At 40.0% G+C, this 26,046-nt stretch overlaps 1 protein-coding gene across 1 annotated transcript in view; it reads left to right on the top strand.

Annotated features, from left to right (window-relative positions):
• The window catches only part of CCDC175 (coiled-coil domain containing 175), a 69,693-nt gene that overhangs the window by 8,239 nt on the left and 35,408 nt on the right, over positions 1-26,046 (top strand). The window contains exons 4-9 of the mRNA XM_043472211.1: positions 149-284; positions 3,359-3,587; positions 11,647-11,769; positions 15,317-15,426; positions 19,579-19,660; positions 24,503-24,639. Of these exons, the coding sequence (XP_043328146.1) occupies positions 149-284; positions 3,359-3,587; positions 11,647-11,769; positions 15,317-15,426; positions 19,579-19,660; positions 24,503-24,639 (817 nt within the window). The remainder of the gene's footprint in view (positions 1-148; positions 285-3,358; positions 3,588-11,646; positions 11,770-15,316; positions 15,427-19,578; positions 19,661-24,502; positions 24,640-26,046) is intronic.

Genomic DNA, 26,046 nt, shown 5'->3' with positions numbered 1-26,046 from the left:
AGGGGTAAGGGAGAGGTGTCTGATCCAGAACATACTTAGAAGAATATTTCAAAGAAAGACATAATTTGTTAATGACTCGAAAGGTCAGTATCTACAACTGTGCAGTTTCTCAAATAACTGAGTAACATTTCTTCCACTTATGTTTAAGAATGTGTCAGGGATGCTCGCAGAGGGAATCTTGTTGAGATGAGTGAACTACACACAAAAATTACAAGGATAAATGATGAAATGGAGTTTCTGAAGAAGAAAATACTCCATCTGCAAACAGATAATACAGCTCTAGGGTAGGTATTTTTGTTTGTGTGTGTGTGTGTTTGAAGGAGTCAGGGTCTGGGGATAAAGTGGGAAATTTTTCCTAAGAGATTTGTCCTATGGTCTGATCTTCCCTGTAGCTCAGCCAATAAAGAATCTGCCTGCAAGGCAGGAGACCCAGATTCAATTCCTGGGTCAGGAAGATCTTCTGAAGAAGGAAATGGCAACCCACTCCAGTATTCTTGCCTTGGAAAATCCCAATGGACAGAGGAGCCTGGCAGGCTAGAGCCCATGGAGTCACACAGAATTGGACACAAATTATCGACTGAACCACCTCTGAACTGGTGCAGGGCAAGTTAAGAGGTGGAGATAGCTTGTAGAAGATAACTGGGCTGATGAGGGTTGTTTGATAGCTGCAGAGAGCTGAGAAGAGAGCAGAAAATCTTCTACCACCATAGCCAGGAGACTGTAGGATTTCAGAGGGAATTCAGCTTCCCACAGCAACTACACACAACTTACTGTGTGTAAGTCACACACTGCCTCACACCCCACCTCCAAAGGTAGAAACACAGTGACTTTCATTTCATTTTTAGTAAAATTAAGTTTACAAACCTCAACCACCAAAGCAAGAAATCTTCCTGGGTATTGTGTTGCAAGTATAATATCAAACCAGGTATACTGTAGCTAGATTAGTTCTTTAAAGACACTCAGATATAGTCTACTGGAGGGCTGAGGATGGGATTGGTCCTAGATATTTATTACCTGCAATTAAATGGAAGCTGACACCTGTTAGTTTCATTTGTTTATTCTTCAGCTGTGTTATTAGCACTCCCCCCTCTGTGGGCCTCATTTTTCCATCTGTAAAATGGAGATTACAAATCTTGACTTACCCAGTCCATAGAGGAAGAAATATTCTGAAAGAAAAAACAGTAAAATCCTGAAGAATATCTCAGCTCTATGAGTAAATTTGCAAGAGTAATGTATAAATGTCAGACTTCCAGTTTGTGAGGGTAAGAAATACTCAAAGTACCCTCATTATAGTGAAAAAATCTTCTTGGGAAGGCAAATTCAGAAGGTTGCTTTGGTGCAAAAGATATCAAAGCATCAGGAATTAGGTGGGATCTCAAGGCCCAGGGACAGTTTCCTCGGAACACCTATTTTGGAAGATGCTCCATGAAAAAGAAAGGTCATGATCACATAAGTCTGAGAAAGACTGCATACATGAACCCTTCTTGGAGATTCACAATGCATATTTATGCATGGTGCATCCTAGCCACAATCACCAGAGACCACAGACTATCAATTTCTAAACTACTGACAAGGAAGCTAACGTCCAGGCTGGAATACTCATATCAATTGGCCAGCACCATCACACCCCTATGGACCAATGACTCTCAAACTTGAGTGTACATTAGCATAACCTGGAATGCTTGTTAAAACACAAGTTACTGGGACCTCCACTGCAGATATCTGATGCAGTAGGCCTAGGGAATGGGGGCAAGAATTTCCATTTTTAACAAGTTCCTAGATTCTGCTGCTGGTCCTGACCACACTTTGAGAATCACTGCCCTAGAGAAATCTTCATGGAAAGCCAAATTACAAGTGAACATAATGTGGGTTGCCTGATGAGCCAGCATCACCAAGCTACAGTCAATTATTGCATCCTTTTTTTGAAGAAAGATGTACATCAAGATGTGCGCACTCTCTGGCTGGTCCTCCCCTGGACAGTCCTCAAAAACTGGGCACATGCAAGCTCTTCAGGGGTTGGGGAATGGGATTTCCTCAGGTCTGGAGAATTTGGGAGGCCAACCCATCTCAATATACCTAGTCAGGTGTATTGATTTGATATGTTTTGCTTTGCTACCTTAAAGCTACTCAATCCTTAGTTTGCTTCATTCTTAGCAGGCTTCCTCTACTAAACCTACAAAATACCCATTATTTGACACCATCTAGCCTAGGATTCTTTCAGTTGCCTTTCTGTGGTAGAGTTAACTTCTGGAAAATAAATTTACCAACAACCTGTTTCCATTTTCCTAAGCCTTTGCTTACAATTCCCCTGAACTTAAGTGTTTAGCTTTGGAGATTAGAAGAAAGTCTCTACATTGCAGGAGATTTGAAAAAAGGAAAATAGAGAAATGGCATCACTGTTCTTCCTCCAAATCTTTTATTGTCATTCCTGGGGCAGATGTTTCTCACAATCTTAGGGTCTTCTTCAAGTGGGAGTGGCCAGCAATGAATATGTAAGGTTAACCTCTCCTCTTGAACTCAGATTTGGCTATGGCTGTGAGACGATAGGACTTCCCAGGTAACTCAGTGGTAAAGAATTCATCTGAGATGCAGAAGACGCAGGAGATGCCACAGGTTCAATCCTTGGGTCATGAAGATCCCTTGAAGAGAAAGAGCATGGCAACCTACTCCAGTGTTCTTGCCTTGGAGAATCCCCTGGACAGAGGAGCCTGGCAGGCTCCTGGCAGGCAGTCCATAGGGTCACAAAGAGTCAGACACGACTGAAGCGACTGAGTATACACGAATGTGAGGAGTTAAGAGAGTTTAAATTAGATTTTAAGCACCCTCTGAACCGTGAAGACAGACTCAGATCCCTCTTCCCCAATTCCTGTCCTTCAGAGGGGGATTAGTTTCTCCTGGACATTCTATGCAGGGCAATGGCATCAGAAGGTGACTAGAAGAGTGGTGGGATGCTTATCTATCTTTGGCTTAACTATGTATCTCACGATGATGATAAGGTAGTTATGGCAAAGTTACATATCAAACCTTTTGTCCAGCAAGATTCCACTTGCCTGTTCAAAACGGTTTTTGAATCATTGTAAGCTTTAAACCAAAATATCCCATAGTAACTACCTGGTATATGAAGATGGGGTTAGGCAGGACCCCAAGACACTTTGGCAGGGATAAACAGTTGCAAGACGGATACTGTGTTTCCTTCTGTCCTTCATCTCAACCAAGTTTAGGCCATTACAAATACAACTCTAAAATAAGTATCCCTTAAGTTTCCCTCTTTATGGTGGTTCATCTCATCAAACAGACTTTAAATTTCTTTCTGGAAAAAGCCATTCTTTTTATTCCAAGAAGGATTCTTTTTCTCTAGTGAAAGGCAAGAGGAGCTAGCGAGGCATTATGGAAAGGTTGTCCTGTCACTCAACCATGCAATGAAAGAAAAAGCTACTACCACTATTTACATCAATGAGACTTATACCAAAATTAACTCAGAGAAGAAAGAACTAGAATTGCAAAAAACATATATTCAAGAAATAGAGGAGCAAATAGAAAGAGAAAGAGCAGAATATTTGAAGAAAAAAGAAAAATTGACTCAAGAGGTAAGTGGTATGATTTTTTTTTAAATAGAGAATTGTACAGAATTGAAGCCGGATATGAGAAATAATGTATTTGCCCTTGAAGATAGCAAGCGTTCCCATGGTATCTTCTGCAGGAATAGAGCAGAGGCTCCAGGACACTGGAGCCCATGGGGGAGATGTTTGATTTGTACCACCATCTCGGTTCATGGGAAAGAATGCGAGTCATAATGATGGCAACACTGGGGTGGCCCCTTGCTTATATGCAGCCCTATGGGAAGTAGGGGTTTGCTTCTGTGTCATTTGGTTGTCTTTGACAGTTCTGAGGCCCTGTTTCTGTAGTAGGATCAGTGAGTTCAGCTCTGCTGGAACTGATGCAGAAACTTGGCCTCTATGCACTATCACCGAATTGAATCTTGGAAACAGAGTTTTGGGTGAAGTAGAAAAGAATAGCTTTATTGCATGGCCAACAAAAGGTAACCACAGTGGGCTAATGTCCTCAAAATTATGGATCCTAAGCCAGTGAGGGGGGAGTCTTATAGTCAAGGGAAGGATTGCAGGCAAGGATCAGAGTACACACGGGGGTCTGCACTCCTTCAATCCAGAGGTCATCTGGCCTGGCATCAGATGGTCTTGTGATGGCTTCTGTGATTCTCAAGGTTATTGAACTGTGACCTTCTCTCTGAAATGAAAAATGCTTCAACAAGTAGTTAATTAACATCTTTACTTGATGAGGACTCCAGTTCTGAGTAAGAGCTCAAAGATATTGTTATGTTTATCTCTTGAGGAGGAATCACATCCTTGCCTCAAGGCTGCACTATTGTTTCCTGACTGCTCCTCCCTTGTTTCTGCATCTCCTCCCTTCCTTGATACAGCAACTGTTTGAACTGCCCTTTGGAACCCAGGGAAAGTCATGGAAGCTGTTGAGTTCAGTTCAGTTCGGTCACTTACTCAAGTCCAACTCTTTGTGACCCATGTACTGTAGCACACCAGTCTTCCCTGTCCATCACCAACTCCCAGAGCTTACTCAAACTCATGTCCATTGAGTCGGTGATGTCATCCAAACATATTCTCTTCCCATTCTTCTCCTGCCTTCAATCATTCCTCGCATCAGGGTCTTCCAGTGAGTCGGTTCTTCCCATCAGATGGCCAAAGGATTGGAGCTTCAGCTTCAGCATCAGTTCAGTTCAGTTCAGTTGCTCAGTCATGTCCTACTCTTTGCAACCCCATGGACTGCAGCATGCCAGGCCTCCCTGTCCATCACCAACTCCCAGGGTTTACTCAAACTCATGTCCATTGAGTCAGTGATGCCATCCATCCATCTCATCCTCTGTCCTCCCCTTTTCCTCCCACCTTCAATCTTTCTCAGCATCAGGGTCTTTTCAAATGGGTCAGTTTCTTCTCATCAGGTGGCCAAAGTATTGGAGCTTCAGCTTCAGCATCAGTCCTTCCAATGAATATTCAGGATGGAGTTCCTTTAGGATGGACGGTTGGATCTTTTTGCAGTCCAAGGGACTCTCAAGAGTCTTCTCCAATACCATAGTTCAAAAGCATCAATTCTTGAGAGCTCAGCTTTCTTTATAGTCCAACTCTCACATCCATACATGACTCCTGGAAAAACCATAGCTTTGACTAGACAGACCTTTGTTGGCCAAGTAACGTCTTTGCTTTTTAATATGCTGTCTAGGTTGGTCATAACTTTTCTTGCAAGGAGTAAGTGTCTTTTAATTTCATGGCTGCAGTCACCATCTGCAGTGATTTTGGAGCTCCAAAAAATAAAGTCTCACTGTTTCTACTGTTTCCCTATCTATTTGCCATGAAGTGATGGGACCAGATGCCATGATCTTAGTTTTCTGAATGTTGAGTCTTAAGCCAACTTTTTCACTCTCCTCTTTCACTTTCATCAAGAGGCTCTTTAGTTCTTCTTCACTTTCTGCTGTAAGGGTGGTGACATCTGCATATCTGAGGTTATCGATATTTCTCGCTGCAATCTTGATTCCAGCTTGTGCTTCCTCCAGCCCAGTGTTTCTCATGATGTACTCTGCATATAAGTTAAATAAGCAGGGTGACAATATACAACCTTGACATACTCCTTTTGCTATTTGGAACCAGTCTCTTGTTCCATGTCTAGTTCTGACTCTTGCTTCCTGACCTGCATACAGATTTCTCAGGAGGCAGGTAAGGTGGTCTGGTATTCTCATCTCTTTCAGAATTTTCCGCATTTTGTTGTGATCCACACAGTCAAAGGCCTTGGCATAGTCAATAAAGCAGAAGTAGATGTTTTTCTGGAACTCTCTTGCTTTTTTGATGAACCAATGGATCTTGGCAATTTGATCTCTGGTTCCTCTGCCTTTTCTAAATCCAGCTTGAACATCTGGAAATTCACAGTTTTCGTACTATTGAAGCCTGCTTTGGAGAATTTTCAACATTCCTTTACTAGTGTGTGAGATGAGTGCGATTGTACGGTACTTTGAGCATTCTTTGGTGTTGCCTTTCTTTGGGATTGGAATGAAAACTGCCATTTTCCAGTCCTGTGGCCACTGCTGAGTTTTCCAAATTTGCTGGCATATTGATTGCAGCACTTTCACAGAATCATCTTTTAGAATTTGAAATAACTCAACTGAAACTCCGTCACCTCCACTAGTTCGTAGTGATTCTTCCTAAGAGCCACTTGACTTCTCATTCCAGGATGTCTGGCTCTAGGTGAGTGATCACACCATCATGATTATCTGTGTCATGAAGATCTTTTTTGTATAGTTCTTCTGTGTAGTCTTGCCACCTCTTCTTAATATCTTCTGCTTCTGTTAGGTCCATACCATTTCTGTCCTTTATTGTGCCCATCTTTGCATGAAATGTTCCCTTGGTATCTCTAATTTTCTTGAAGAGATCTCTAGTCTTTCCGATTCCATTGTTTTCCTCTATTCTTTGCATTGATCACTGAGGAAGGTTTTCTTATCTGTCCGTGCTATTCTTTGGAACTCTGCATTCAAATGAGTATATCTTTCCTTTTCTCCTTTGCCTTTCACTTCTCTTCTTTTCTCAGCTACTTGTAAGGCTTCCTCTGAAAACCATTTTGCCTTTTGCATTTCTTTGTTTTGGGGATGGTCTTGATCATTGTCTCCTGAACAATGTCCATTGTTCTTCCAGCAGTCTGTTTATCAGATCTAATCCCTTGAATCTATTTGTTACTTCCACTGTATAATCGTAAGCGATTTGACGTAGGTCATACCTGAATTGCCTAGTGGTTTTCCCTACTTTCTTCAGTTTAAGTCTGAACTTGGCAATAAGGAATTCATGATCTCAGCCACCGTCAGTTCCTGCTCTTGTTTCAGCTGACAGTATAGAGCTTCTCCATCTTTGGCTACAAAGAATATAATCAATCTGATTTCGGTATTGACCATCTGGTGATGTCCATGTGTAGAGTTTTCTCTTGTGTTGTTGGAAGAGGGTGTTTGCTATGACCAGTGCATTCTCTTGGCAAAACTCTGTTAGCCTTTGACCTGCTTCATTCTGTACTCCAAGGCCAAGTTTGCCTTGTTACCCCAGGTATTTCTTGACTTCCTACTTTTGCATTCCAGTCCCCTATAATGAAAAGGACATCTTTTTGGGGTGTGAGTTCTAGAAGGTCTTGTAGGTTTTCATAGAACCATTCAACTTCAGCTTCTTCAGCATTACTGGTCGGGGCATAGACTTAGATTACTGTGATATTGATTGGTTTGCCTTGGAAATGAACAGAAATCATTCTGTCATTTTTGAGATTGCATCCAAGTACTACATGTCAGACTCTTTTGTTGACTATGATGGCTACTCCATTTCTTCTAAGGGATTCTTGCCCACAGTAGTAGATATAATGGTCATCTTAGTGAAATTCACCCATTCCAATCTATTTTAGTTAGATGATCCTAAAGTGTCGATGTTCACTTTTTCCGTCTCCTGTTTGACCACTTCCAATTTGCTTTGATTCATGGACCTAACATTCCAGATTCCTATGCAATATTGCTTTTTACAGCTTTGGACTTTATTGTATCACCAGTCACACCCACAACTGGGTGGTGGTGTTGCTTTGGCTCTGTCTCTTCATTCTTTCTGGAGTTATTTCTCCAGTGATTTCTACTAATACATTAGGCACCTACAAACCTGGGGAGTTCATCTTTCAGTGTCCTATCTTTTTGCCTTTTCACACTATTCATAGAGTTCTCAAGGCAAGAATACTGAAGTGGTTTGCCATTCCCTTCTCCAGTGAACCACGTTTTGTCAGAACTTTCCACCATGACCCATCTGTCTTGGCCCTACATGGCATGGCTCCTAGTTTCACTGAGTTAGACAAGGCTGTGATCCATGTGATCAGATAGGTTAGTTTTCTGTGATTGTGGTTTTCAGCTTGTCTGCCCTCTGATGGAGAAGGATAAGAGGCTTAAGGAAGCTTCCTGATGGGTCTTGTTCTGATGGGCAGGGCCATGCTCAGTAAATCTTTAATCCGATTTTCTGTTGATGGGTGGAGCTGTGTTCCCTCCCTGTTATTTACCTGGGTCCAAACTTTGGTGGCCATTAATGAAGATAATGGCCTTCAAAAGGCTGCATGCACGCACTGGTACACTCAGCGCCCCAGCTCTGCAGCAGGCAACTGCCGACCCACGCCTCTGCGGGAGACTCCTGGACACTCCCGGGCAAGTCTCAATCAGTCTCTTGTGCGGTCACTGCTCCTTTCTCCTGGGTCGTGGTGCACACAAGGTCCTGTTTGTGCCTTCCAAGAGCCTATTTCTTCAGTCTTGTGTAAGTTCTGGCAGCTCGATGGTGGGGTTAATGGGCGACCTCCTTCAAGAGGACTTATGCCATACCCAAGTCTGCTGCACCCAGAGCCCTGCCCCTGCGGCAGTCCACTGCAGACCCGTACCTCCATAGGAGACACTCAAACACAGTTCTGTCTCAGTCTCCGTGGGGTCTCCGGATCCTGGTGCACACAAGGCTTGTTTGAGCCCTCTGAGCATCTCTGGCGGGTATGTGGTTTGATTCTAGACGTGATTTCGCCCCTCCTACCGTCTTGCTGGGGCTTCTCCTTTGCCCTTGGATGTGGAATATCCACATCATATCCATATCATATCCATATCCATATCCATATCAAAGTCACTCCGGCACTGCACGGCTGTTTTGGGTAAGGGGTGGGGATTTTCAGAAATGTGGTCACTGCCCGCTTTCTGGCTTCTTATGGTCAGCTTTCAAACTGTCATGGCACTAGTAGGTGTGTCATTTAGCATATGCTAATATATTACAATGAGCATATAAAGAGGCTTGAGGTCAACTGAAAGTCAAATTTTCTGCCATCCTGGGCCTATCCGGTTTAACCAGTTTTTGTAGTATCCTGTTTTTCTCCATGGCTTTGTCCCCTGCTCTCTTCGTTCTTGTCTCAGTTTAGTTCTTGTGATTGTTTCCATGATGCATGCAAAGTCGCTTCAGTTGTGTCTGACTCTTTGTGACCCTATAGACTGTAGCCCTCCAGGCTCCTCTGTCCATGGGATACACCAGTTATGAGTACTGGAGTGGGTTGCCATGCTCTCCTCCAGGGGATCTTCCTAACTCAGGGATCGAACCCACAACTCCTACATCTCCTGCATTAGCAGGCAAGTTCTTTACCACTAGCACCACCTTTTTTTCATGATAAGACTATTCATAAGTTCCAGTTAGGTCTGAGAGTTTTTATCCTTTAAAGCACCTGTGTCTTCAGAAACAATTTTACACGAAAACCATGGATTGCTTTTTTTTTTTTAAGTGTAAATAGCCTTAGTCATCCTCAGAACAGGTGCTTTGTGAAGTCATCGACAAGCGGTCCCTTGGGCAGTCTGCAACCACTAACCAGAATTTGTAAAAGTTGAGCTCCATGGACCTTTTCAGGGGATGAAGCCATTGTTAGCCTGCACTGCAGTGCTGGAGTCAACTGAAATCCATGGCTCCTGTCATCGGGCTAGACCTTGCTTGGATTTATTGTTATTACAGTGAAATGGTGTCAGAATAATAAGAACCAAAAGGCGTTTTTCCTCTTTTCTCTCTCTACCTGCAACAATGCTGAGAGGGCTTCATTTCACCCACTGTTTCCAGCCCTCTGCTGGACTTTCTCTCTGAGCAGTCCAGAACTCCCACTCTGGAGGGGCTCACTGAAGTTATAGGGGTAAAAAGGGGATGTGTCTGCCTGGGCACAGCTTGAGGGGTGATGTGCAGGGCAGTGCAGGTGAGGAGGGAGGAGAGCCTTGTCTCTTTTTTTTCTTTTTGCTTCGCTGGGGCTGAAACAATGGTCAGTGGTGGCCTGAGTACTACTGACATTTGCCCACCAGAAGGAAGACTCCACCAGGCAGGGATTTTGTCTGTCTTTTTGTTGCTGAATTCTAGCACCATGATGGGTGCCTGGCATACCTTGCATGTAGTAGGCACTCTATAATATTACTGTATTGAATGATTGAGTTTCTAACTTCATTTTAAGCCCTAGAGAGAAGTTTCCACCCTCTCCCATCCCTTCCTATTCTTTAATATAAAGAATATAATATATTATATATAATATATATTTTATATAAAATTTTAAAAAGGAAGCCCAGAGGGACTTCAGATTGAGAATTTGAGAACATGATAGGTTCTCCTTCCTTTTGTGGATAGTGTTTCTCAGTCAAAAGCACTAGTTAAATGAATAAGTGTGGCTTTACAAAAACAGGTAGTGGCTGGATTTGGCCAACAGATAGTAGTTTGCCTACCCTTGGTTTAGTGCCCTGGGAGAAAAGGAAAAACATTAGAGTACTCAGAGGCAAATAGCAAAAGCCTTGACTCAAACTTGCTTAAATAGTAAGGCCATTTATCATCTTACACAATAAGAATTCCCAAGGTAGGGGAGACTCCAGGATTAGCTAGTTCAGTGGCTCATCCCTCTTCCATCTTTCATTTTAAGGCTGGTTTCCCTCATCATCACAAGATGCCTGCCAGTGACAACTGGACTATATGCTTCCGTATTCACGTAGAAGAAGAAAACCTTTCCCAACCAGGGACATAAGTCTTCTTGCCAGGTTAAGATAGTGCCCACCCCAAAATACTAATGGATCCTCAGGGAATGCATGTACTAGTGGGCTAGACCAGCTGCTAAGCTGCTGCTAAGTCACTTCAGTCGTGTCCGACTCTGTGTGACCCCATAGACGGCAGCCCACCAGGCTCCCCCATCCCTGGGATTCTCCAGGCAAGAACACTGGAGTGGGTTGCCATTTCCTTCTCCAGCGCCTGAAAGTGAAAAGTGAAAGTGAAGTCGCTCAGTCGTGTCGACTCTTAGCGACCCCATGGACTGCAGCCCACCTAGCAGGGTACAACTACCCTTTTGGGGCAGAGATCTTAACATGGTAAGGAAGCAAAGTTAACTTTCTGACACCTCAAGGTCTTATGTGCACAGGAAGGGCATTCCTGTGGTCAAGTCCCAGTTCGGGGCATTTGACCACTGAATATCTCTTAAGGCATAGCCACAAAGCATTTCTGCCAAATACCGGGTGCTTTTGAAACACAGATAAATCAAAGTAAGGATCCTTTAGCTCTCGGGGCTGGTATGGGTGACACAATGGTAAGTTATTCAGGGCTGTAAGCTGCCCTACCTTCAACGATTTTGGTTTTGGTCTGTTTTATTCCTCATTAAATAATGTGAATTTAAATTTCTGAACAATTCTTAATTCGTTCCTTTGACTCTCCTAATGTGCTGTAAATCTGTTTTTTTATTTTATATATTGTTGTATTTTACCAGTAAATTTTTTTGTTTTTATGTTTTACTAGTAAATTTTAGAACAAAAGCTACTTTTATAATTTGCTTTTAATGATCATTGTTTTATTGTAACTCTAAATTTACTAGTTCAGCATTTCATAATTACAATTCAGTCTTTGTGATTTATTATTTTTCCTTCAATGCTTCAAGATAAGCCCAAACCTGGTTGTTTTAATTTGGTAAAATACTTAGGTTAAATATGGTATACGTAAATATGAATTAGGTTGGCAAAATTTTTTAAAGGCTTCCCTAAGCTTTGTTGTCATCTTAAGCTTTATGATTGGTTTATTATGTTTATTAATACAGATTGAAGAATATAAAAAACTCTGTGAACTTAAGAGAAAGGAAACTTTCGCAAAGAAGAAAGAATTGGATAAATTAAGGCTTACAATGACAAAAATGAAAGAAACTGTTACTACAAGCACAGTGGTAAGAAAAACTAAACTGGTTTTTCATGCCTGACCCCAGACATCTCAATATACACTGCCTTAAACATAGCAGGAGTTTTTTTTTTAAAAAGGAGTTAATTTTAATTCATCTTCATGCCATTCTGGGGAGAATGTTTTGAGCATGTTAACGTTTTCTGACATATTATTTAAACTGTCATAGTGCAGTTATGTTTTCTTCAGGAACGTGATGGAAAGAAGTAAGTTTGGAATGCCTTAGGTATAAATTGCATTTAATGGGCCGCCCAACCCAGAAATTGGACCCAGGTCTCCCTTGGTGCAGGCAGATGCTTTACTGACTGAGCTATGCATGAAGTCCCTTTAATGGGCCAAAGTACTATAAAACAGGTTTTTAAAAACACATATAGAACTGACCAAATGCATACAGAACATTATGTAATGTTTCTGTGAGGTTGCTTTATTCTACATAACAAAGTGAATAACCATCAACAGGTTCCTTATTTCTGAATATGTGATAATCAAACAGAATTTGGGCTCTCCATTTATACTGAGTACAAGAACATTAATATGCACTTTTACTTTTAAAAATTGATAACATTGATTGAAAAAGCCAGTACTGTGATAGTACTTTAAAATGAGGATTATCCTCATTTTAAAGATGAGAAAACTGAAGCTTATGGAGGTGACTATAACTGAAGAGGTCAATGTTAATACTACTTCTGTTAATTAAAATAGAAACACCTGTAATCTATCATAATTAGTTGAATTAATGAGTCTTTAGTGATTTCTTCTATCTGTTTTGAATTGTTTAGTCACTAAGTCGTGTCTGATTCTTTGTGACCCCATGGACTGTGACCCACTTGGTTCCTCTGTCTGTGGGATTTTCCAGGCAAGAATACTGGAGTGGGTTGCCATTTACTGTTCTAGGGATCTTTCCCATCCAGAGATCGAACCCACCTGCATTGGCAGGTGGATCCTTACTGCTGTGCCAGGGAAGGCCTCTATCTGTATTGAGAATTACATGTAAAACTATATGGGGCAATAGTAATACTAATATATATATAACATTTCTTATTAGAATGTTCAGTTAATTCCATTATACCCATGTTCAGTTAATTCCATTTATGGGGTAGTTCTGACCATTATGGGCTTTCCTGGTGGCTCAATGGTAAAGAATCCACCTGCCAGTGCAGGAGACATGGGTTTGAGACCTGGGTTGGGATGATCCCCTGAAGGAGGAAATGGCAACCCACTCCCAATATTCTTGCCTGGAGAATACCTTGGACAGAGGAGCCTGGTGGGCTTCAGTCCACGGGGTCACAAAGAGTCGGACACCACTGAGTACCCACGCTTTTTTCCTTGACCATTATAATTACAATACATCCATTATGACATCCAATTACAAAACATTAGTAAAACAAAAATTTTCTCTGCCTACAAGATCATTATCTGTTTTTTTTTTTCCAAATATCAATGCAATAAGGAAGCATGAATCTAGCTAGGCTCAAAGGGTTGGATAAAACAGATTTTATCTGTATGCCTAAGCTCATATATTAGGGCCTCATAAATTATGTCACACACATCACTTAACTTGGAAAAATGAAGTATATGTTCCTTAACCTGCACTCCAAAGATCTCTAAGGCCAAATAAGACAAAGCTGGAGGTATCAGGGATACTTACCTCAAGTGTCTCTCTCTCTTTAGTTGCTAAGTCGTGTCCAACTCTTACTACTTCATGGACTATAACCCACCAGACTCCTCTGTCCATGGGATCCTCCAGGCAAGAATCCTGGAGTGGGTTGCCATTTCCTTCTCCAGGGCATCTTTCTGACCCAGGGATCAAACCCGGGTCTCCTCCTCTGCAGGCAGATTCTTTACCGACTGAGCTACGAGGGAAACCCAGTGTCTCTCTACCTCCCCCAATCCAACACCCCACCCCACCTTACCGGCGGAGAATGGTGTTTAAAGCACAATGGCAGTATCACAGGGGCTTCCCAGGTGGCTCGGTGGTAGAGAACCAGCCTGCTAATTCAGGAGACGCAGGTTTGATCCCTGGGTCAGGAAGATCCCCTGGAGTAGAAAATGGCAACCCCCTCCAGTATTCATGCCTGGAAAATTCCACAGACAGAGGAGCCTGGCAGGCTACAGTTCATGGTGTCTCGAAAGAGTCAGACATGACTGAGCATGAGCTTCACATACGTATCAGAGAAACCTGCGTCTGAATCTTGGCTTTACTAACCCAGAGTTTCCTCGTCTATAATATGGAGGTAGTAGGACTGCCTCCTTCAAAGGACTTTTGTGGAGAAAGAATGAGGTCATGCCTATAAGGCTTTTAGCTGAGTGCTTTGTATTTGGTAAACTTTGTTGTGGTTGATGTTGTTATTTCCTGAGATTAGAAAACAACATTTTGGCTATGAACTTGAGACTACTGGGAATTTCAGGTTCACCTTCATGTGGCACTTTTGGTTTAGAAAACTCTGCAACCAGGTCAAGTTAATGTGATTCTGACAGAAAGGAAGAACAGTGTATGATTCTCAAGGTGCCAGGGTGGGGAGGTTAGAGGGCTAGAGGAAAGGAATATCAGGCTGGATGGGCCTTGAGCATAGAGTCACTAATCCTGATGATCAGTCAGAGTCCCTTGGACAGTCTACTAATTTTTGATAGCAGTTCTAGGGTTTCAAACTCCTGTTAACTCTGGAACTATAGTCCACAAGTTCAGTCATATGAGTACTTTAGAGAAAAAATGTAGTTTGGGGGGCTTTCACTCACCTGTCTCACCTGACATGACTGAGAGTGCCTCTACACCCCTGACAGGTGTTCTCTGACCCCACATTGGTGTGCAGGATTGGGAGAAGTTAAATCATCTGCCCAGGGTAACTCTATGCAGAGAGCAAAGGAATCTGTTTGATTAGCTTTTCTCTCAGCTCCACTTTCCCTCACAAGTGGAAATGCAGATCCAAGCTCCAATAAATTTGCCTTCCCTTTTCTTTTACCAAAACTGTGTTATAAAAATATCTGTTTCACTATGAATTTTCTTCATTCATAGTTCTTTCTTTTAATTATGTTAACATTTTTTCATCAGACCCAATTTTTCCTTTTCCAAAATGCTGATTAAGTATTAAGAGAAAATCTTCAGCGTGAACATAGCTATCAAATAAGGCAAAAGACCTGATTTGTTTGGACTTTTAAAATAATACTCATTCCAATATCCTGGAATAACATTATTTTAAATAATTATTAAAATGTATATTTAATTTTTTAAATGGTAGTCATGTCTTTAAAGTTTTTTTTTTTATAGTTTTTACATTCCTTTTGCTGTAATTCATTTCTCTCCCTCCCAAATTTTGTTTTTTGTTTTGTTGTTTTGGTTTTCTTTTTGTTTTCTTTTCTGATGATTTCAGGATTATTTCTGTCTCAGTTTGTTTTATAAAGAAACAAGTAATATAATGATTGATTTTTATTTTAACTAAAGGCACCCCCAGTATAAAAGATGAATGGATGATACATGAATATTTAGTGAGTTGAACTGCTGTCATGAGTCATTTGATGATTTATTGAATTTTCAACAGGTTCTTAGTGATCACAATTTAGAACTAGCACGACTACAGGGATCAATAAGACAGTGGGAAGAAAAGGTTGAAGACATGAAGAAATCTTGTAAGATCCTGGAGGATAAAATGTAAGGATAATTCTTCATTTTCACTGAAGCATTTCTAGATGTGATGTTACTTTCATTAGAAAATTTTTTCTAATATTAGATGAAGATTATATTCTCTTAGTTTACTAAAGTTTCTGTGATTTTCAGCTTTATAGAACCACATCTTCATTGTGAAATTAACCAGTTTTTCAGATGATTAGGAGAAACAATTGAGGATGATGTGTTTAATTTAGGAAGAGGGAGGGATTTTGGGGTATGGATTATCCTCATTTCAGTTCCTTACTCCCTATAAACAAATATGCCCCTGGAGGAAGGCGTTGCCATAATGCTACAAACTCACCTAACCATGCTGTTACAATTGCTGTTCATAGTCAAAGAGGACTTGCAGAACTTATTGAGAAAATACAGGGAAGCCTCAAGGCAAAAATTTACCCAAGGAACGGAAACCAGAAACATAAGAAAATATTCCTTCCATTTCAAGGGTCACAGCCTTTGCTTCCTTCTATGATTCTCTTTATCTACATGCTGTGTTGTCTTCTTGGTGAGCCCATGGGTAAGCATGGCCATTCTAAACACTGTGAGTTTACCTGGCACAGGTTCATCTACTTTAGAGACTGACTAACAGATTCTCCCAGGAGAATTCCCAGATTTTCCCAACAAACATTGTTTAGCTCAGCTCTAGACAGGAAGGTGGGGTCTTTCAATATAAATATGGCTTCTGGGCTTACCCCTAGGGTTTGCTGACAGTTTAAAAGACAAATTGTGGTCTGAACAGTTTCCAAAAAAGACATGTAATTTCACATATAGAATCTTATTATAATATGACTCTTTTCTACATAGGTTTGAATGTATTGCACTTAAAGTTATATCTCTAAAATAACAATTACACCACAGTGCTACTCTACCATCAACAGTCCATAAAATATGCAATAATCTCTATACTCAGTACTAGATTTGAAAACAGAAAGCTCAAATAACACAACAATTAAAAATCAGAATAAAAAAATCTTTTTCTTTGACAAAGTTAGTTTTGGTTGATATCTATTTCTTACATACCAGGCAGAAAATCATCATGGAATTTACAGATTAGCTCTTAAAATTATTTCTAGGGGTTATCATTAAAAGCCTTGCTGCTACACTGATGAAAAATTTAAAAATTTTAAGCAGTCTTCATGTTAACTAACTAGTTTTAAAAGTGTGTTCCAGAAGGAAATGGGGGGGGGGGGGCTTCCCTGGCCCAACGGTAAACAATCCACCTGCTAGTGCAGAGACACCGGCTGGATCTCTGGTCTGGGAAGATCCCACAGGCCGCGGGGTAACGAAGCCCACGCACCACAACTATGGAGCCTGTGCTCTGGAGCTCGGGAGCTGTCACCACGGAGCTCACATGCCGCAGTTACTGAAGTGTGTGTGTCCGAGAGCCCGTGTTCTGAAGCAGAAGAAGCCCCACGGTGAGAAGCCTGCGTATCACAGCTAGAGAAGGCCCTGCTCACCGCAACCGGAGAAAAGCCCGCACAGAAACAAAGACTCAGCACAGTCAAAAACAAATAAACAAAATAAATAAAAACATTTTTAAAAAGAAGGAAATGGGGATCCATTGATCTTTCATTTTGAATGGCTCACCTTTTTTTTTTTTTTTTTTTTAATTCCAGTTTTTTAAGAGTTTTCACGTAGAATCTCACTGAGAAAAAGTGCTTTTGACTAATTTGGTGATTGAGGATATTTACCTCCCCCCTTTTTATTAATAAAACTTTACTTTTTCCTCTTTATTACTTAGCAAATTAAAAGAGAATTCTCTGTATTTTTATTTTCTCACTTGGTTCCTTTTTTCTACCTTTGGTGGTAGAGAGAAGCAGCTCAGTTCTTGTTTGGTGAATTTAAAGAATCAAACTGTTATTTTTATAATATCTATAACATTCTTTAAATTAAACAAGAAACTAAATAATTTGCATAGGTTATCTTCTTACTGATCTGTAAGTCTTAATTCCCCGTGTCCCGCCCACCATGAATTCTTTAACTTGCAAGCTCATCATCTATTTTGAGGTCAAAATATTGAGAAAAAACAAAAATTACTCAACTCCAAGTTTAAATTAAATATGTGGAATTTTAATTAAATTTAAATTAATTTAAATTCTTTATGTGGACAGTTAAGAGTACCTAAAATTCACCACAAGTCCACGGGAGGCACTGCTAGTTTAATCCTTCTTCTTTATTATTATTAATATCCAGAATGATGTATTTGCATAATAAAAGGCAAATCAGTACCTATCATTCTAAATTGCTATGACCTTTCTTTGTCATTGAGCTGGTTATCAGCACATGGGAACTGAGAGATTAGAAACTAAATATTCTACATAAATGACATCCAATTTGTGACCCAAAGTATATACTTGCCGTTATAGTGCAGGAGGCTGTAACAATTATAGATGCTTTTTTTTCTTTAAAGTGCTGAGTGGTTTCAAAATTGTCAAAGTTACCAATGACTTTCATCCTGCCAAATTTCAGTGATCTGGTCCAAAGTTTTTGAATTCTTAATAGAATTTGACACAGATGCTTACTTCCGTCTTCTTGAAATGGTTTCTTCATTTGGCTTCCCAAACATCACCGTCTCTTATTTCACTTACCACACTGCTCCTTCTCAGGACCCTATACTTGTTCCATTTCTTCTTTCTGCCTCTAAATTTTGGAGTTCTCAGCCATTCATCCTCCTCTATTCTGTACTCATACTCTCCATACATGACTTCATTCAGTCTCATTCTTTCTGTACCTCTAGTGACTTCCACATTTATATATTCAACCCTGACCTCTAAATGCATATAGTCTGCAGTTTATTTGACCTTAGCACTTGGAAAGTTGAAAGTTATAGCTTCTCAGTTGTGTCTGACTTTTTGTGATCCTGTGGACTGTAGCCCACCGGGATCCTCTGTCCATGGAATTCTCCAGGCAAGCATACTGGAGTGGGTTGCCATGTCTGCTCCAGGGATCTTCCTGACTCAGGGATCAAACCCAGTTCTCCCGCACTGCGGGCAGATTCTTTACCATCTGAGCCACCACACTTCAAGGATATCTCAAATATACATGTCCCAAACAGAATTCTTAATTTCCCATTCCTTGAAATAGCTCTTCCTTGAGTCTTCCATATCACTGTTTACCTAATTACTCCAGTCAAAAAACTAGAAGTCATCCACCATTCCAGTTTTCCTCACTACCTAACCCTAACCCAACTAGGTAACTAACCTAACCTAACCCTAATCCAACTCTAACTCAAGCCAAATCCAAAGTCTTGTCCTATTGCCTTCATCTTCAGAATATATCCCGAGTCCAACTACTTTTCACCAGCTCCACCACTACAGCCTCAGTCTGAGCCCCCATTGTCTCTTCTGGACCCTTGCCATAGACTTCTACATAGTCTGTCTTCCTGTGCTATTGTCTTTCTTTACTCAGTAGCCAGAGTCATCTTTACAAGGTGTGAATCAGTTCCTGTCATTCCTTTCCTTAAAAAGTCCTCCCTGGTTTCCTTCAAAATAAAATCTGAACTTCTACCTTGTTCTCAAGACCCTATGTGATCTGGGCTGTGTCTATCTCTTCAGCCTTCTCAAACTCCTGTCTTCATCAGATATACCAAACATGTTCCTGCCCAGGTTATTATCACCTGCTGTTCTTTCTATATGAAAAGCTCTTCCTTAAGGTCTTCACATATCTGGCTCCTTCTCATCCTTCAGGTCTTTCACAAATTATTCCAAGAGGTGTTCCCTAATCACCTGTCTACACTAACATCATCATTCTCAGGATTTCTCTCTACTTTACCCTACTTTGTGGTCTTTGGATCATTTAACACTATCTGAAATATATATTTTTTGATAACTTGCTTCTATTCTGCCTACTTCACTAGAGTGTAATTTCCATGATGGTAGAGACTTTGCCTGTGCTGTATCTCCAGTATCTATATCACCTTCAAAGTGTAGGTATTCAAAAATTGCTTCTTAAATTAATGTATAAATAAATATTAATACATCATATCAAAAGACTAAAATTTTTGTTTATTCTAATGAATAGTAAATAAATATGTTGCATAGGGAGATGGGGACTGGAAGTTTCTGATATCATAAGTAAATGTGGTTTTTCTGGAAAACATGTCCTAATAGGAATTTATTTGGTTTCCTTTGTTCATAGGCTTTTTTTTAAGAATAACAAGGAAAAACTGGATGATTCATCAAATTCTGAAAAAAGTGAATTATTGCTGAAGATAAAACAGGTAGGAAGATAGAAGTGATGGTTTTAAGATTATAATTAATTTTTAGTTAACATTTTAATATGTGTGAAAATCTGAAATTTTGCAAAGATAGTATTTTCATTAGCTAATAATAATCATGATCATTCACACTAACTGATTTAAAGATTTGATCAGAAAGCTGGAAGAAAATAGTGAAAATCACCTAAGCTAAGCATTAAAAAAAAGTTTAAAAAAAAAAAAATGAGGATAGTTTAAGAGACCTCTGGGACAGCATCAATGTGTTCTAATATTAAGATTATAGGGGTCCCAGAAAGAGGAGAGAGAGAAAGGGGCAGAGAACATAATTGAATAAATAATAGCTGGAAATTTTCCTAACCTGAGAAAGAAAATAGATATCTAAGTCCAGGAAGCACAGAAATTCCCAAACAAGATGAACCCAAAGAGGACTACACCAAGACACATTGTAATGAAAATGGCAAAAAAATAAACAGAGACTCTTAAAAGCAGCAAAAGAAAAACAACTGGCTGTATACAAGAGAACTCTGAGAAAACTATCAGCTGACGTTTTAGCAGAAGCTTTCTAGGCCAGAAAAAAAGTGGCATGATAAATTTAAAGTGATGAAGGGATAAAACCTACACCCAATTCTCTACCTGACAAGGCTGTCATTCAAATTTTAATGAAAGATGAAGAGTTTTATAGATAAGCGAAAGCTGAGAGTTCAGCAGTACTAAACCTACTTTACAAGAGATGTTAAAGGGGCCTCTCTAAATAGAAAAGGCCATAGCCAGAAATATGAAAATTATGAAAGGAAAAATTTCACTGGTAAAGGCAAGCATACAGTAAAGGTCAACCACTTATAAAGCTAGTGAGAAGCTCAAAATATAAATGCAGTAAAATTGTCTATCCACAATAAGTTAAGTTGTACAAAAACCAAAAAGATGGACAGTATGATGTCAAAAATATTAAGTGTGTAGGGGTAGTAAAAATGCAGAGTTGTTAGAATGTGTTCAAACTTAAGATCATTAACTTCAGTTCAGTTCAGTTCAGTCCCTCAGTTGTGTCCAACTCTCTGTGACCCCATGACCTGCAGCATGCCAGGACTCCCTGTCCATCCCCAACTCCCAGAGCCTACACAAATTCACGTCCACTGAGTCGGTGATGCCATCCAACCATCTCATCCTCTGCCATCCCTTTCTCCTCCTGCTCTCAATCTTTCCCAGCATCAGGGTCTTTTCCAATGAGTCAGCTCTTCGCATCAGGTGGCCAAAGTATTGGAGTTTCAGCTTCAACATCAGTCCTTCCAATGAACACCCAGGACTGATCTCCTTTAGGATGGACTGGTTGGATTTCCTTGCAGTCCAAGGGACTCTCAAGAGTCTTCTCCAACACCACAGTGCAAAAGCATCAATTCTTTGGTGCTCACCTTTCTTTATAGTCCAACTCTCACATCCATGCATGAGTTAACTTAATCACACATATCTAAATGTTATGTGTATGAAGTGAAAGTGATGGTTGCTTAGTCGTGTCTGACTCTTTATGACCCATGGACTGTAGCCTGCCAGACTCCTCTGTCCAAGGAATTCTCCAGGCAAGAATACTGGAGTGGGTGACCATTCCCTTCTCCAGGGGATCTTCCTGACCCAGGGACTGAACTCGAGTCTCCTGCATTGCAGGCAGATTCTTGAACCATCTGAGCCCCCAGTGCAGCCCTGCTATGTGTATATGTCATGGTAACCATAGACAAAAAATTTGTAATAGATGCACACGAGAGAGAGTAAGGAATCTAAACATAACACTAAAGATAGTAATCAAATCACAAGGGAAGAGAACAAAAGATGAAGAATGAACAAAAAACTACCAAAACAACCTGAAAATAATCAACAAAGTGTTGATAAGTACACGTTGTTGTTTTAGCTGCTAAGTTGTGTCTGACTCTTTTGTAGCTCCATGGACTGTGTAGCCCACCAAACTTCTCTGTCCTTGGGATTTCTCAGGCAAGAATACTAGAGTGGGTTGTCATTTCCTTCTCCAGGGGTTCTCCCCGACCTAGACCCAGGGATCGAACCGCATCTCCTACATGGCAGGAAGATTCTTTACCACTGAGCCACCAAGGAATAAATAAATATCTATTAATATCTACATATTATCATATTACATTTTACATATTACATTTATCAATATTTACATCAATAAATACATATCTATCAATAATTGCTTTAAAGGAAAATGGAAAAATATGCCAATCAAAGATATGGAGTGGCTGATGGATTTTTTTTTTTAATGTCTATATATGCTGCTTACAAGAGACTAGCTTCATATCTAAAGACACACTCAGACTGAAAGTGAGGGTGTGGGAAAATGTGTTCAGTACAAATGGAAACAAAAAGAATGCTGCCCAAAAAACCTGTTTGGATTTTGATTGGGGTTGAATGAAATCTGTAGATCACTTTGGGGAGGATTTTGCACTTTTACAATACTGAAGTTTCTAGTCCATGAATACAGCATATCTTTCATTTACCTTAGGTCTTTTTTGTTCCCTTTGACTTAATTATTCAATTTCACTATGATATGTCCAGGTTTTTCTTTTTGTTTATCCTGCTTGGGATTTATTGGACATCTTAAATCTGTGAATTGCTGTATTTTATAATTTCTTCAAAATTTTCAGCCATTATCTGTTCATGTATTTATTTTGTCCTGTGCTTTTCCCACTACTCCAATTCTATGTACACAATCATGTGTACTAATAAAATATCCTCTCTGTTTCTTACTTGCTCTTCTCTGGTTTCTAGTTTTTGTCTCCCTTAGTTGCATTCTGGGGTGAATGGTCTCATTTCAATTCTTAATTTGGCTTTTGTATTTTTGAGTTGGGAAATTTTCAACTCTGCTTTGTTACTCTTTATTGTTTCTGAATCCTTGCCATATTTGTCAAGCATGTCTAGGATTTCTTTGGTCATAATAAATACAGTACTTCTGTATTTCAGTGTCTATTTCCAATGTCTGGTATTTTTGTAGGACTATTTCTGTTATCTATAGTTTCTGCCAGTTTTTGTCCATGCTGTCTTGTTTCCTTCTGTTCCTGGTAGGAAACTGGACAGTGTTCTTCAAAAAAGGCGTTTGTAGAAACAATTTGAGGTATAGGATGACAGTATATTTCTCAGATACAGATTTTATTCACTTTTGTCAGATACCTGGGATGTTACCAGTTCCAAACTTTCCTAATCCACCTTTAGGTTCCCTGGTGACTGAAGTCATGCTTGACCATGCTTCAGGTCAGTTCCGTTCAGTCACTCAGTCGTATCTGACTCTTTGTGACCCCATAGACTGCAGCATGCCAGGTTTCCCTGTCCATCACCAACTCCTGGCGTTTGCTCAAACTGATGTCCATCAAGTCAGTGATGCCATCCAACCATCTCATCCTCTGTCGTCCCCTTCTTCTCCTGCTTTCAATCTTTCCCCGAGTGCTTTCCAATGAGCTTCAGTTTTTCGCATCACGTGGCCAAAGTATTGGAGTTTCAGCTTCAACATCAGTCCTTCCAATGAATAATCAGGACTGAGTTCCTTTAGGATGGACTAGTTTGATTTCCTTGCAGTCCAAGAGTCTTCTCCAACACCACAGTTCAAAAGCATCAATTCTTAGGCACTTAGCTTTCTTTATAGTCCAACTCTCACATCCATACATGACTACTGGAAAAAGGGAATGTTACCCACTTCAGTATTCTTGCTTGGAGATTTCCATGGATGAGTAACCTTGCAGGCTACAATCCATGGGATTGCATGAGTGAGTGACTGACTGTGCTTGTTAGCTTTTAATTCACTTTTTTTTCAGAGAGTAAAGCTCTTTGGGATCCCAGACTAAAGTGGTGGGAGGTTTTATCAGGCTTAACACCTGGATGAGCTCTAAGTATTTACTTTTGTCCCCCATGTCAAGTAAGAGAACCAAACCTCAGTTTCCAAATGATTTCTTCTATATTAATAAATGTCCTCAGAGTAAAAGGACTTTCCTGGTCATGAAGAATCTGCCTGAGTGCTGGAGACTGCCTGCAATGCAGGAGATGTGGGTTCAATCCCTGGGTCAGGAAGATCCCCCTGGAGAAGGAAATGGTAACCCACTCCAATATTCTTGCCTGGGAAGTTCAATGGACAGAGGAGCCTGGTGGGCTGCAGGCTATGGGGTCGCAAAAGGTGGACACGACTTAATGACTAAACTACAACCACCAATATCAGAATAAGAGTTTTCAGTGCTAGGTTTACCAGTCTGGATTTTTGCTTTTTTATAGAATTAGGCCTACTAATTCCTCATTATCTTATTCTGCAACACTTTTTAGATCCCTTTCATCCTGCTATTTCAGTGATCCTTAGCCCACCATTCCTTCCTAACTTTCTTACCTCATTTGAAGCCATTCAGTAGAGACATCCAAGCACCAAGTTCTTACCTCATTCAGAAAATTAATGTTTACTGTCTTTTGTCCTTGAATAGAAATATTTAAGAAAAGGTAAGCATAATATCTACTCAAAGAGGTTTTGAGCAAGAGTTCCTACTGATGATATGTTTTTTTTCCCCTGGTATAATTTATCTTCTGGGAAAAGGACATACAGATCTTGCTGAATGATCCTACTTTATTAATTCTTATTTCAATATGAATTATTACTTTATGGTTTCTCATCAGTGTTTATTACCTTTCTATACATTTGTCATATTTGAGGCCCCAAGTGTACAATTACATATCTGATGTGGAAATAAATTACTCAACATTTAAGGCATAGTCTTATATGGGTGTTAATATGCTCAGTGCTCTAGTGAGTTGCCCATCAGAGAAACCATGACACAAATCCTCTACTTCAATTCCTTTTTTTTTTCCTAGATGGCTGAAAAGTTACACAAATGTCATTTAGACAACAAAGCTCTACGAGAGAAATTGCAAACAGTTTCCAGACAATATAAGATTGTCTTAAATGAAGAGGATAAAGTTTTCATGCAGAAACGGAGAATTTATTCTGAGTATGTTTCTATCCATGACCTATACATGACTCAACATACTATAGTTATGGGTTGCTTCTCCATTTAAACTTATCCTAGTTTTAAAATCTATTGACAACAATGAAATATTCTTTATCCAGTCATAAATAGGCCCCAAATTTGCCTCTATACATACTGAATAATGCTTTCCTCATATGGGTCAGATCAAATCCATAAACACCAAACCTATTATTTTTACTTCTACGTCAGATTCTTGGACGAATAACTGAGTTTTTACTCCGTAATACTGCCTAGAGAAACTGTGAGATCTACTGTCATCAGAAACTGGCTCTGCACTTAAATTTCCTATCTCAGAAAAAGATCTGGTCATTGACATAATCCCCTAACCCAGAGACTGGGAAAGTATTCAAGGAAACTCCTATATTTTACCAGGAATCACCAATGTTTGTCAGTTCCACCTCCCAAATATTTCTCAAATATATCCTGTCCTCCTATCCAACTCCACTGTTTTCACCCCTTTTAGCCTCTTTGATTTGGTTTGCCTCTCAGAAGTTCTTCCCACTTTCCCTTTTACCACCCCTAACTTATCTATCTCCCTCTCGCCAGAATGGCCCCTATGAAACATCCCTCTAAGGTCACTCTTTTTCATTAGTCATTGCATTGTTATCACCTGGGTACACATCACTTTGTCCCACTGAGCTATGACAGATCAGCGCAGTTGCTCCATCTTAGCACTATATCCTCAGGATCTTTTCCATTGCTTAGCAGGTAATGGGCATTCACCAGTGTTTTCCTAATCAATTATATAAGTAATAATCCATTACTACACTTAAAATTAAGTCACATGGAAGTGTAATTATGGTGTCCAGGCCCACTTATGTGAAGCTGGATTTATGGTCATTGTTGTAGTCTTTATGATACAGAGAGTTCCTACAATCTTTTTATCTTATCCAATTGAATAGCCTACTAAGAATGATACAGTTAGTATTCTTCAGGCAATAACTTCCTTAGATCAATACTAAGTTATCAGTTTGAATCATAAAATGTTCTGGTGACAAATAATTGTAGCCCTGAAACATTTACTACTGGTATTGGTATTTGTCCTCTTCAATTTGGGCTGCCATAACAAATTACCATAGACGGGGAGATTTAAATGACAGAAATTTATTTCTCATAGTTCTGGAAGCTGGACATCTGACATCTGGGTGCCAGCATGGCCAGATTCTGGTGAGAACTCTCTTCCTAACTTGCATGAAGAAGATGGTCAACCATCTTCTTGCTGTGTCCTCACAGAAGGGAGATAGAGAGATAGAGCTGTCTGGTATCTCTGCTTACGAGGGCACTAGTCTCACCATGAGGACTCTACCCTCATGACCTCATATAGATCTAATGTCTTCCCAAAGACCCCATCTTCAAATACCATTTCAC

Source organism: Cervus canadensis, chromosome 6, assembly GCF_019320065.1.
Source record: "Cervus canadensis isolate Bull #8, Minnesota chromosome 6, ASM1932006v1, whole genome shotgun sequence".
Classification (NCBI taxonomy): domain Eukaryota; kingdom Metazoa; phylum Chordata; class Mammalia; order Artiodactyla; family Cervidae; genus Cervus; species Cervus canadensis.
This window is presented reverse-complemented; position numbering and strand designations above follow the sequence as displayed.